Source organism: Pituophis catenifer, unplaced genomic scaffold (assembly GCF_029215685.1).
Source record: "Pituophis catenifer annectens isolate HBS135680 unplaced genomic scaffold, rPitCat1.0.hap2 SCAF_1, whole genome shotgun sequence".
NCBI classification, from domain to species: Eukaryota; Metazoa; Chordata; class Lepidosauria; order Squamata; family Colubridae; genus Pituophis; species Pituophis catenifer.
This window is the reverse complement of record NW_027256881.1, coordinates 5,211,417-5,225,475: the sequence shown is the minus strand read 5'-3', so window position 1 is coordinate 5,225,475 and position 14,059 is coordinate 5,211,417. Positions and strand designations below refer to the sequence as shown.

General features: G+C 43.9%; 1 protein-coding gene across 2 annotated transcripts in view; it reads left to right on the top strand.

The window, feature by feature from the left end:
- Positions 1–319: 319 nt before the first annotated feature.
- Positions 320–14,059, top strand: part of ACACA (acetyl-CoA carboxylase alpha) — a 252,226-nt gene continuing 238,486 nt past the window's right edge. Inside the window, exons 1-4 of one of the 2 annotated variants that reach the window (XM_070932018.1) lie at positions 320–370; positions 5,935–6,067; positions 8,660–8,798; positions 9,898–10,007. In XM_070932018.1, coding sequence (XP_070788119.1) covers positions 348–370; positions 5,935–6,067; positions 8,660–8,798; positions 9,898–10,007 — 405 coding nt within the window. In that variant the 5' untranslated portion in view covers positions 320–347. Of the gene's footprint in view, positions 371–5,934; positions 6,068–8,659; positions 8,799–9,897; positions 10,008–14,059 lie in introns of those variants that run through there. The other variant, XM_070932017.1, reaches the window with a different exon arrangement.

Below are 14,059 nucleotides of genomic sequence, written 5' to 3'. Positions count from 1 at the left end.
CTCCTCCAAGGCTTGTGCGCATTTTATTTAATTTTTTTTCCCCCTCCCTTTCGGCTGCAGCCTGTAGCTTCGTCCCTGCCCTCTGCCGAGTGTGCGCAGGGAGAGAGAGATGGGCATTAAAAAAAAGCCAAGGGACAAAGGTTAAAAATGCAAAACAGTTGATAGGAACTTTAAAAAAAAAAATCCAGCTTATTTGGCGAGAAGGAGGACAACATGAAAAACTAGTCTAAAGCAGCTGCGTTGAATGTTACGGTTGTCTTGTTGCTTGGTCGAGTCTCTAAACTTTGAAGATACTTTTGCATTTCTCGGGCAGCATGGATGAAGCAAAGGGAGAAGAAAGTCTAAGCATGAGATATCATATGCTTCAAAGGTAATAAGATTGTCTGTCGGCTGGACACATTTTTCTGATCTGATTTTAGATGGATCGCTTGTGAGGAGCTTTGATATAGATATTTGGATGACTTGTGTTTTAAATGTTGACAGAATTAAACATTAGCGGACCTTGAGAATTGATTTTTGAGTAGCTTTTACTCTTCATTTTTTGGGGGGTGGGGGTGGGAGATACAAGTAGTCCTCGACGTACCACCACAATGGAGCCCAACATGTCTGTTGTTAAGTGAGACGTTTGTTAAGTGACTTTTGCTCCGTTTTACGACCTTGCTTGCCGCCGTTGTTTAAGTGAATCGCCGCAGTTGATAAGCGAGTAACTCAGTCGTTAGGTGAATCTGGCTTGCCCCCTTGACTTTTTGCTCGTCTGAAGGTCGCTAAAAGGGGATCACGTGACCTTGAGGACACAGCAACGGTCGTAAATATGAGTCGGTTGCTAAGCTTTTTTGAATTTTGATCACATGGGGATGCTACAAAGGTTGTAACTGTGAAAAAAAAGGGTCGTAGGTCACTTTTTTTTCAGCGCTGTGGTGACTTTGAATGGTCACGACATGAACTGTTGTAAGTCGAGGACTATCTGGTTACCTTGCCCCTTGAAGGCAAGGAATTTCTCCATGGGTTTGGAAAGGAAGGTGTGGAAAAGCTTTTCAGGCTTTAAAAAAACAATTGAAAAACTTGATGCAGGGACTTTAACTGCAGGCAAACAGAGTAACAGAATAACAGAGTTGGAAGGGGCCTTGGAGGTCTTCTAGTCCAACCCTTGAGCCTTGGTGGTGCAGCGAACTAAAGTGCTGTTAGGTAGCACTTAGCTGCCAGCCGCCTGCAATTACTGCGAGTTCAAATCTCACTAGGCTCAAGGTTGACTCAGCCTTCCATCCTTCCGAGGTAGGTAAAATGAGTACCCGGTTTGTGAGGGGCAATAAGATGACTTTGTACAAAAAAGAACACCGCTTGTGGGGGCCCGAAAGCCCTACTAAGCAGGTATATACAAAAGTATGAAGGCTATTGCTTAACGCATTGTAAGCCACCCCGAGTCTCCAGAGAAGGGCGGCATATAAATCGAACCAATAAATAAATAAATAAATAAATAAATAAATAAATAAATAAACAAACCCCCTGCTCAGGCAGGAAACCCTGTACCAGTGATGGCTAACGTTTTCTGAACTGAGTGCCCAAAGCGTGCGCGCGCGGCCCCCCCATGGGGCCCCGCCCCCCCGCACATGTGCGGCAGAGACACGACGACCAGCTGGCTGGCCGGGAGGCCCGCATGCATGTGCAGCAGAGGTGAACTGGGGCGACGGCTCATGTGCCTACAGAGAGGGTGCTGCGTGCCACCTGTGGCACATGTTCCATAGGTTCGCCATTACGGCCCTATACCAGTGATGGCTAACCTTTTTCTCGTCGTGTGCTGAAAGCGTGCGCATTCCGGCACCCATAATGCAATGCGCACGCCCCTGTGCATGCGCGCACAACCTCCACCACGCAGGTACACGCGACCCCCCCCCGTCCCCCCGTTTTTGGCCTAGCAGTCCCCCTGCAGCCTCCTGAGCCCAAAAATGGGCTGTGGGGGGTGGCGCGCCGCACCCCCCGTGCTCCGCCCTTGCCCCATGCATGCGTGCATGCCCCCCGCCCATGTGCATGCGCGTGACCCCCCCTGCGCATGAGTGCGTGTCTCCCACATGTGCATCCCAAAAATTAGCTGGCTGGCGGGAGGCTCGCGGTTGCACATGCGCAGTGGAGTAAACTGGGTGAAGGCTCTGCGTGCCAGTTGTGGCACGTGTGCCACAGGTTCACCGTCACAGCCCTATATCATTTCAGACAAATTGCTGTCTTAATTTCTTCTTAAAAACTCCCAGTGTTGGAGCACCCAGGATGTCTGGAGGCAAGTTGTTCCACTGCTTAATTATTCTGTCAGGAAATTTCTCCTCAGTTCTAGGTTGCTTCTCTCCAAAGAGTCATGCTCTCCTGGTTTTGAAAAAATAAGACACTAAGGCAGAGGGCAAGCCGCTTCCTCTAATTCCCCCCCACCTCCGTGTCTAGTTTCGTTTTTGTTCCTGAATCGTTTTGCAAGGCGAAATGGTTTTTGTTGTGTGATTTTTGGTTGGCTGGTGGAGCTGCCTAGAGTTTGCCAGTTTGACAGGCCTGTTGTAGTCCAACAGAGGTGATCACATGACCTTGCAACCGTCATAAACATGAGACACTTGCCAAAGTCCAAATTTTGATCACATGACCATGGGGATGCAGCAACGGTCGCAGGTGTGAAAAACGGTCATGAGCAGAGGTGGGTTTCAGCAGGTTCTGACCAGTTCTGGAGAACCTGTAGCGGAAATTTTGAGTAGTTCGGGGGAACCGGCAAATACCACCTCTGACTGGCCCCACCCCCATCTATTCTCTGCCTCCTGAGTCCCAGCTGATCAGGAGGCAGTGGGGATTTTGCAGTATCCTTCCCCTGGAGTGGGATGGGAATGTTGATTTTACAGTATCCTTCCCCTGGAGTGGGGAGGGAATGAAGATTTTACAGTATCCTTCCCCTGGAGTGGGGAGGGAATGAAGATTTTACAGTATCCTTCCCCTGGAGTGGGGAGGGAATGGAGATTTTACAGTAACCTTCCCCTGGAGTGGGGAGGGAATGGAGATTTTACAGTATCCTTCCCCTGGAGTTGGGTGGGAATGAAGATTTTACAGTATCCTTCCCCTGGAGTGAGGAGGGAATGGAGATTGTACAGTATCCTTCCCCTGTCATGCCCACCAAGCCACGCCCACCAACCCATGCCATGCCTACCAAGCCACACCCACAGAACCGATAGTAAAAAATTTTGAAACCCACCACTGGATTCAGTGTTACAACAACACTGAAAAAAAATGACTTAGAACTAGTCCTCAAACTTGCAACCGTTGCAGCATCCGCACATTTCACACGATCGAAATTCGGATGCTTGCCAGCCGATAGGTATTTCAGCGTCATGGTGTTACGTCGCCGCCATTTGCAATCTCTTCCAACCACCAGAGTCAATGGGAGGAGCCGGATTTGCTTAACGAGTAAGTGGTTCGCTTAACAATTGCAGCGATTCACTCAATAACCTTGGCGAAAAAAGGTCGTAAAATGGGACAAGACTCACTTTTAACAACTGCCTGGCTTAGCAACAGAAATTCTGGTTGCAATTGTGGTCGTAGTTCAAGGACCACCTGCAGACAGGTAGCCGTCAACTTATAACAGTTCATTTAGTGACCTGTCAAAGTTACAGCGGCATTGAAAAAAGTGACCTATTACTGTTTTTCACACTTACGACCGTTGTAACATCTCCACGGTCACGTGATCAAAATTCATATGCTTGGCAACTGGTTCATATTTATGACGGTTGTAGAGTCCAGGGATCATGTGATCCCCTTTTGCGACCGTCTGACAAGCCAAGCCAATGGGGAAGCCAGATTCACTTAACTACCATGTTACTAACTTAACAACTGCAGCGATTCACTTAACAACTGTGTCAAGAAAGATTGTAAAAGGAAGCAAAACTCACCTAACGCTTAACACATGTCTCACTTAACAACATAAATGTTGGGCTCAACTGTGATCGTAAGTCGAGGATTACCTGGAGATAAATGCACTCGTCTAATGGTTTCTCTGGACTGGTGCTACTATGGGATACAAATGCTGGGATTCCAGCTGTGCCTATTGGAGTCAGAAGGACACAATTTGGAATTGGCATGCTTAATTGAGTTCTTGAATTTTAAAAAAAGAAGTTGCTCTAACTAGGCATGTATCTAATATTGCCATCGCTTGGCCATAGCATGGGAATCTGGCAATCGTTCCTGGCTTATAGAACGGCTTGCATTGATGTGAGAATCAAAGATTTTCATTTTAGCAGTTTCAATCCCTAGAGCAGGGGCCCCCAAATTTGGCAGCTTTAAGACTTGTGAACTTCAAGTCCCAGAATTCTCCAGCCAGCTATGCTGGCTGGAGAATTCTGGAAGTTGAAGTCCACAAGTCTTAAAGCTGTCAAGTTTGAAGACCTCTGCCCTAGAGTTATTGACATTATCAGCACATCTGCCCTGGGCAACTTTGTGTGTGCCTGAAAATCATATTTGGACTCCTAACAACTATTCAAACTTGTCCAGGCAGTTTCTCGGCTAGTTTTTGTTTTTTTTAATTTGATTTATATGCCACCCTTCTCCGGAGACTCAGGGCGGCTTACAATGCGTTAAGCAATAGCCTTCATACTTTTGTATATTTATACAAAGTCAGCTTATTGCCCCCACAAACTGGGTCTTCAATTTACCTACCTTAGAAAGGATGGAAGGCTGAGTCAACCTTGAGCCTGGAGAGATTCGAACTTGCAGTAATTGCAGGCAGCTGAATGTTAATAACAGGCTATTAGTCTGCTGCACCACCAGGCTCTTTTTCAGAAGTGGTTTGCTATTGCCTCCTTCCTAGGGCTGAGGCAGAGTGGCTGGCCTAAGGCCAACCAGGTAACTTTGTGCCTAAGGCAGGACTAGAATGCATGATCTCCTGGTTTCTTGCCTCTTGCCTTAACCGCAACGCCAAACTGGCCTTAATATATCTCCTACACGCACTCTCTAGGATTGTGCCAAAGGTGCTTTTTCAAAAAAACAACTGGACTTTTGTTTTTCCTTGAAGACGTTTCGCTTCTCATCCAAGAACTGAAGAAGCTTCTTCGGTGAGAAGCAAAACGTCTCCAAGGAAAAACAAAAGTCCAGTAGTTTTTTTGAAAAAGCACCTTTTGGGACAACCATGACCCAGATGTCTGAGAATCTCCATAGACACATATCTAGGGTTCGAGACAATATCCTCAGAACTTTATTTGTTTCTGGTTCTCCTTCAAAATGCAAATACCTCTTAAAATTCCTTCCTTTTTTTGGTGGGGGGTGTCCTTGAAAGATCATACACCTCTGCACAGTTCCATCCAGGATCCTAGAATAATGGTCTGTAGCTTATTAACCAAGATCTTAGGTCTGTGATGGCGAACCTATGGCACATGTGCCACAGGTGGCAGGCGGAGCCATATCTGTGGGCACGCGAACGTGGCCCTACCTCAGCTGCAGTGCGCATGTGCACGCCAGCCAGCTGATTTTCGGGCCTTCTGGGCCCACCGGAGGGGCCTCCAGAGGGCTTCCGGGGGGATGGGGAAGGCTGTTTTCACCCTCCCCAGGCTCCAAGAAAGCCTCTGGAGTCTGGGGAGGGTGAAAAACAGGCCTACTGGGCCCACCAGTAATCTTTTTGCCGTCATTTGCCAAAAGAAGGGGAGTGTGGGGGGGGGTCACATGAGCATGCACGGGGGGTAGCGTGGCATGGGGGGGATTGAATTATGGGTGCGGGCACGCGCACGCACAACCCCCCCGTGCTCTCCCTGCTTTTGGCACACAATGCCAAAAAGGTTAGCTATCACTGTCTTAGGTTCAGGTCTTGGCATCTAGTGTTAAATAATCTGGTAGGAAGTGATGGTGAATGAGATCTAGATTTCTAGTCAAATCTCCGCAGCATCTTCTGCCAACTCTAATGGTGTTGTTGTTTCTTTGTCTTCCCAGGCCAAGCATGTCCGGCCTTCACCTCATGAAACAAGGCCGGGATAGGAAGAAAGTGGATCTACAGAGGGATTTCACTGTTGCGTCTCCAGCGGAGTTTGTCACCCGTTTTGGAGGGAACAAAGTTATTGAGAAGGTAAAGAATGGAACCTCCTTTCTTAATGCATAATTGTGCGATTCTTGTTACTTTGAGTACGGTAGAAACAGAGAAGTCCCATCCCCATGGGATAATTATGTAGGTTCTTTAAAGTCCCTGTTTAACTTAGAAAGGAATAGAATTGGAATGGAATGGAATGGATTGGAATGGCATGGCATAGCATAGCATAGCATAGCATAGCATAGCATAGCATAGCATAGCATAGCATAGCATAGAGTAGAAATCTTTATTTAGAATAGAATAGAATAGAAATCTTTTATTAGAATAGAAAATAATAAAAATCTTTATTTAGAATAGAAAATAATTTTTATTTTATTTATTTATTATCAAATTTATAGACCGCCCTTCTCCCAAAGGACTCAGGGTGGTGTACAGCCAAAGTAAAAAACATAAATACAAACATTAAAAACAATTTAAAAAGATATATATATAAATTTGGCCCCAAAATTAAAAAGCAGTAACAAAACATATTAAAAACATTTAAAAAACATTAAGCCAGCCCGGCTTGCTGAAAAAGTCAGGTCTTCAGGGCACGGTGGAAGGCACCGAGGTCTTGAATTCTTCATATCTCTGAGGGCAGTTGATTCCAGAGAGCAGGTGCCCCCACAGAGAAGGCCCTTCCCCTGGGGGCCACCAGTCTACATTGCTTGGCCGATGGCACCCTGAGGAGGCCTTCTCTGTGGGAGTGCACCTTTATTCTTTATTTAGAATAGAAAATAATAGAATAGAAATTTTTATTTAGAATAGAATAAAAATCTTTATTGAGAATTGAATAGAATAAAACAGAATAGAAATCTTTATTGAGAATAGAATAGAATAGAAATCTTTATTGAGAATAGAATAAAATAGAATAGAAATCTTTATTTGGAGTGGAGTGGAGTGGAGTGGAGTGGAGTGGAGTGGAGTGGAGTGGAGTGGAGTGGAGTGGAAGGGAAGGGAAGGGAAGAGAAGAGAAGAGAAGAGAAGAGAAGAGAAGAGAAGAGAAGAGAAGAGAAGAGAAGAGAAGAGAAGAGAAGATCTTTATTTGGCCAACTGTGGTTAGACACACAAAGAATTTGTCTCCAGGGCACAAGCAGCCTGTGGAGCTGGCAGGGGAGTCGGACAGTGAGGAGGCTGAAGAGGAACATGGGCCAGTCCAGGAGTCTGGGGAAGGCTCAGACAAGGGCTCTGCGTCGGAGGCAGAGATGGGGCCAGGGCCATCTGGGAGTGATGTGTGGACTCTGGAACTCCCAGAGTCGGACAGCAGAGAGGCAGAGGAACAGGAGGAGCCTGTTCCTAGTGCACACATACGCTGAGCTGCCAGAAGGCAAGAGCAACTAAAGTAAAAGGGACGACTCGGGAGTAAGGCCAAGAGATGATTGGCCCCTCCCATAAGGCTTAAAAGAGACACAGAGGCACTTGGGCCTTTTGCAGGAAAGCAATATTGCTAACTCTGTTTCCAGTCGGCATCTCTTGTTTGTTTCTGAACTTTGTGGGGCTTTGCCAAGTAAGACCTTTGGCAGGGTGTCAAAGAAGATAAAGATTGGTAATTATCTCAAAGGACTTGTTCCGAAGAACTTGTTTTGCAACTAATTGGGATTCAGCTGTGAATGAAGGTAATTCTCAGCTGTTACAATAAAATAGGTTTTTTGGGGACTAATTGTGTATTGTAATTACTAAGCCTAGGTCACAACAGTGATGTGATCACCCTTTACGAACCTCTGACAAGCAAAGTCAATGGGAAGGCCAGATTCATTTAAGAGTCGTGCTACTAACTTAACAGCTGCAGTGATTCATTTAACAATTACGGCATGAAAGGTCATAAAATGGAGCAAATTCACTTAACAGCTGTATCACTTAGCAACAAACATTTGGGGCTAAATTGTGGTCGTAAGCGCTTTCTGTCCATTAATCTAGGCCCGTGATGGCGAACCTATGGCACGTGTGCCACAGGTGGCACACGGAGCCATATCAGTGGGCACATGAGCTCAGCTCGCCAGCTGATTTTCAGGCCTTCTGGGCCCACCGGAAGTAGGGAAACAGGCTGTTTCCTGCCTCCGGAGGGCCTGAGGGGTGTGGGGAAGGCCCATTTTTCTCTCTTCCCAGGCTCCAGAGCCTTTCTAGGAGCCTGGGAAGGGTGAAAACGGCCTTCCCCACCCCCCTGGAGGCCCTCCGGAAACGGTCCGTTTACCGGAAGTTGGCAAACGGGCCTTTTCTGGCCTCCAGGGGAGTGGGGAAGGCCATTTTCACCCTCCCCAGGCTTTTAGAAAGGCTCTGGAGCCTGGGAAGGGCGAAAAACAGGCCTACCGAGCCCACCGTGCCATCATGTGCCAAAAGCAGGGGGAGCCCTGCGTGCATGCGCAGGGGGCGGGGCACATAGAATTATGGGTGTGGGCAGGTGCACGCCCGACCCCCCCCCACGCTCCCCCACTTTTGGCACGCGATGGCAAAAAGGTTAGCCATCATTGATCTAGGCAATGTGGACATATGTCTATGTCAGTTGGGCTGTCCAGATAGTTATGTCCCAGTTTGATTGATGATTGTAAATCTGAACCATTTTATCCTTTCCCCCCATTTTTCTTCTCCATCTAGGTTCTCATTGCCAATAACGGGATAGCGGCCGTCAAATGCATGAGGTCCATCAGACGTTGGTCTTATGAGATGTTCCGGAATGAGCGAGCCATTCGTTTCGTGGTTATGGTGACACCTGAAGATTTAAAAGCCAATGCAGGTGAGCTTAAGGACTATGCTTTTCATATGAGAATGGGAATGGGAATGGGAATGGGAATGGGAATGGGAATAGAATAGAATAGAATAGAATAGAATAGAATAGAATAGAATAGAATAGAAAATAATAGAATAGAATAGAAATTAGAATGGAATAGAAATTAGAATGGAATAGAAAAGAAAAGAAATTAGAATAGAATAGAATAAAATAGAATAGAAATTAGAATAGAAATGGAATAGAATAGAATAGAATAGAATAGAATAGAATAGAATAGAAATGGAATAGAATAGAATAGAATAGAATAGAATAGAATAGAATAGAATAGAATAGAATAGAATAGAATAGAATAGAAAATATGGAATGGAATGGAGTAGAATACAATAGAATAGAAAAATTATTGTGACTTTAAATATGCACTAATCAGCATACATTAAAATGAAGTTTCATTGCGTTCAGCAACTGTGAAAAATGGTCCTAAGTAACTTTTTTCATTGCCGTTGTAACTTCAAACAGTCACTAAGAGAACTGTTGTAAGTCGAGGATTACCTATATATTACTCCAATAGTCAGACAATGAACATGTAGCATTTTTTCAGGGAACATGTAGCATTTTTCATTTTTTCACAGGTACTTGGGCCTGTGGTTCAGAATATGCTTTGAGCCGTGTCACTTGGTCTTACTATTAGTTGACTAATCATCACGGTTGCTGTTTCTACTTAATTATTTTGTGGATGTTTTAATGTTTGTAAACTGTTTTAGAATTTTAGACTTCTAAGCCTCCCAGAATCACTTAGTTGAGATGGGCAGCTATAGAAATTGATTGAATGAATGAATGAATGAATGAATGAATGAATGAATGAATGAATGAACGAACGAACAAATGGGCAAAAAATAAAGTCTGCAAGGAAGCACCTTGGTTCTGTTTGTAGTCATTAAGCCCCAATTTTTTTTAAAGGAAAAGAAATCCCAAAAGAATTGTTCCCTCATGAATCTTAAGCTCAATTGATACACGTATTCTTTTTTTTTTTTAAATTGATTTGGAAATGTAGAAGTAGCCAATTGAATGAGCAACCTAAATAGCCTCTTCTTTTACATATTTTCAGAATATATTAAAATGGCCGATCATTACGTTCCGGTACCCGGAGGTCCGAATAACAATAACTATGCTAACGTGGAACTGATACTGGAAATTGCAAAACGGATACCTGTGCAGGTGAGAATCTGGAAATACAGAACTTTAAAAAAATAAAGAATGCTTATTACGGATGTAGGTGGCCTTATTCTAACATAGTTGTTTGCGGCGTAGATTTAGCTAAGCATGCTATCCACTTTGGTTTGGAAACTAGGCTTGATTAAAACTTAGCATGTTGTGTGGACCAAGCCAATTGTGGTTTATTTAATTCCCATAGTTTATTAGAACTGCAGAAAAAACAATTACTACCAACCTGCCTTCCATTGAGGACCTGTATGCTGCACAAGTCAAAAAGAGGGCTGTGAAAATATTAACAGACCCCTCACAACCTGGATATAAACTGTTTCAACTCCTACCCTCAAAACGATGCTATAGAGCACCGCACACCAGAACAACTAGACACAAGGACAGTTTTTTCCCAAACGCCATCACTCTATTAAACAACTAATTCCCTCAACACTGTCAAACTATTCACTAAGTCTGCATTACTATTAATCTTCTCATCGTTCCTATCACCCATCTCCTCCCACTTATGACTGTATGACTGTAACCGTGTTGCTAGTATCCTTAAGATTTATATTGACTGTTTCCCTATGACTATCATTAAGTGTTGTACCTTATGATTCTTGACAAATGCATCTTTTACGTACTCCGAGAGCGTATGCACCAAGACAATTTTCTTGTGTGTCCAATCACACTTGGCCAATAAAGAATTCTATTATATTCTAGTTCAACAAATCATGGCTTAACTTGTTGTGAATTGGACTTGTGATTGTCTGAGCTTCCTTGATATGTTACAGAAGACAGAAAAGAGGTTGCTTGTTGACTGACCTGATCAGGTTTTATAAATACACCTTTCCCAATCAGTGGCCACACTGGCTGGGAATTCTGGGAGTTGTAGTCCAATGCATCTGGAGAAGTTCAGGTTGGAGAAGAATGTCCTCAAGTTTGGCAAGGCATGGAGAAGAAACTAAGAAGAGGTGGAGAAACTAGTTTTAGTAAAGGAAAGGAAAATTGTTGGTCCATAAATGTTGTAGCTGAAACAACACCATCCATTATTTGAGGAAAGCCCAACATTGACAGAACTCTCCCCATGCTGCAAAAAATAATGCGTTGAGGAAAATGTTTCCACTTCTCCACTGCTTAGTGAGGATTGAGCATGGGATGTGAGCTGTCCTGAGCAAAACATGGAAAAATTGTGAAAAGGGAAAGGAGTGGAGTATTCAGAATGAGGAATCCCAAAGAGCTGCTGATTCAGTTCTACAGAGGAATTATTGCATCTGTCACCTGCACCTCCATAACTATCTGGTTTGGTTCTGCAACCCAGCAAGACAGACACAGACTTCAGAGGATAATTAGAACTGCAGAACAAACAATGGCCACCAACCTGCCTTCCATTGAGGACCTGTATACTGCACCAGTCAAAAAGAGGGCTGTGAAAATAACACATCCTGGACATAAACTGTTTCAATTCCTACCCTCAAAACGACGCTATAGAGCACTACACACCAGAACAACTAGACACAAGAACAGTTTTTTCCCAAACGCCATCACTCTGCTAAACAACTAATTCCCACAACACTGTCAAACTATTTACTAAGACTGTATTACAATTCTTCTATCTCTTCCCACTTATGGCTATATCCATGTTGCTTTTATCTTTACAACTTATATTGGTCTTATTGTTTCCTAGTATGATTTGATTGCTCATTAGTATCCTATGACTATCACTAAGTGTTGTGTCTTATGATTCTTGATGAATATATATATATATATATATATATATATATATCAATTTTCTTACTTCTTCGTAGGGTCTATGTGTGTTTTTCTTCTAGCCAGGTTTTCCCTACGTAGCCAAGGTTTTTTTGTAGCTCCAGCTCAGTAGAATCTCATCTACTCGGTTCTGGGCTTTTTTCTTTTCTAACACCTAGCAAGCTCTCACTGCTAGGTGGGAGACCTAAATAGATCCATTTCTAGCTCGTTAGCTTTCATCAGTAGGCCACACCCATCTCCTCCCTGTAAAGGCATAGTATCAATTTTCTTACTTCTTCGTAGGGTCTATGTGTGTTTTTCTTCTAGCCAGGTTTTCCCTACGTAGCCAAGGTTTTTTTGTAGCTCCAGCTCAGTAGAATCTCATCTACTCGGTTCTGGGCTTTTTTCTTTTCTAACACCTAGCAAGCTCTCACTGCTAGGTGGGAGACCTAAATAGATCCATTTCTAGCTCGTTAGCTTTCATCAGTAGGCCACACCCATCTCCTCCCTGTAAAGGCATAGTATCAATTTTCTTACTTCTTCGTAGGGTCTATGTGTGTTTTTCTTCTAGCCAGGTTTTCCCTACGTAGCCAAGGTTTTTTTTTTTTGTAGCTCCAGCTCAGTAGAATCTCATCTACTCGGTTCTGGGCTTTTTTCTTTTCTAACACCTAGCAAGCTCTCACTGCTAGGTGGGAGACCTAAATAGATCCATTTCTAGCTCGTTAGCTTTCATCAGTAGGCCACACCCATCTCCTCCCTGTAAAGGCATAGTATCAATTTTCTTACTTCTTCGTAGGGTCTATGTGTGTTTTTCTTCTAGCCAGGTTTTCCCTACGTAGCCAAGGTTTTTTTGTAGCTCCAGCTCAGTAGAATCTCATCTACTCGGTTCTGGGCTTTTTTCTTTTCTAACACCTAGCAAGCTCTCACTGCTAGGTGGGAGACCTAAATAGATCCATTTCTAGCTCGTTAGCTTTCATCAGTAGGCCACACCCATCTCCTCCCTGTAAAGGCATAGTATCAATTTTCTTACTTCTTCGTAGGGTCTATGTGTGTTTTTCTTCTAGCCAGGTTTTCCCTACGTAGCCAAGGTTTTTTTGTAGCTCCAGCTCAGTAGAATCTCATCTACTCGGTTCTGGGCTTTTTTCTTTTCTAACACCTAGCAAGCTCTCACTGCTAGGTGGGAGACCTAAATAGATCCATTTCTAGCTCGTTAGCTTTCATCAGTAGGCCACACCCATCTCCTCCCTGTAAAGGCATAGTATCAATTTTCTTACTTCTTCGTAGGGTCTATGTGTGTTTTTCTTCTAGCCAGGTTTTCCCTACGTAGCCAAGGTTTTTTTGTAGCTCCAGCTCAGTAGAATCTCATCTACTCGGTTCTGGGCTTTTTTCTTTTCTAACACCTAGCAAGCTCTCACTGCTAGGTGGGAGACCTAAATAGATCCATTTCTAGCTCGTTAGCTTTCATCAGGTTTTCCCTACGTAGCCAAGGTTAGAAGAAAAACACACATAGAAAAACACACATAGACCCTACGAAGAAGTAAGAAAATTGATACTATGCCTTTACAGGGAGGAGATGGGTGTGGCCTACTGATGAAAGCTAACGAGCTAGAAATGGATCTATTTAGGTCTCCCACCTAGCAGTGAGAGCTTGCTAGGTGTTAGAAAAGAAAAAAGCCCAGAACCGAGTAGATGAGATTCTACTGAGCTGGAGCTACAAAAAAACCTTGGCTACGTAGGGAAAACCTGGCTAGAAGAAAAACACACATAGACCCTACGAAGAAGTAAGAAAATTGATACTATGCCTTTACAGGGAGGAGATGGGTGTGGCCTACTGATGAAAGCTAACGAGCTAGAAATGGATCTATTTAGGTCTCCCACCTAGCAGTGAGAGCTTGCTAGGTGTTAGAAAAGAAAAAAGCCCAGAACCGAGTAGATGAGATTCTACTGAGCTGGAGCTACAAAAAAAAAAAACCTTGGCTACGTAGGGAAAACCTGGCTAGAAGAAAAACACACATAGACCCTACGAAGAAGTAAGAAAATTGATACTATGCCTTTACAGGGAGGAGATGGGTGTGGCCTACTGATGAAAGCTAACGAGCTAGAAATGGATCTATTTAGGTCTCCCACCTAGCAGTGAGAGCTTGCTAGGTGTTAGAAAAGAAAAAAGCCCAGAACCGAGTAGATGAGATTCTACTGAGCTGGAGCTACAAAAAAAACCTTGGCTACGTAGGGAAAACCTGGCTAGAAGAAAAACACACATAGACCCTACGAAGAAGTAAGAAAATTGATACTATGCCTTTACAGGGAGGAGATGGGTG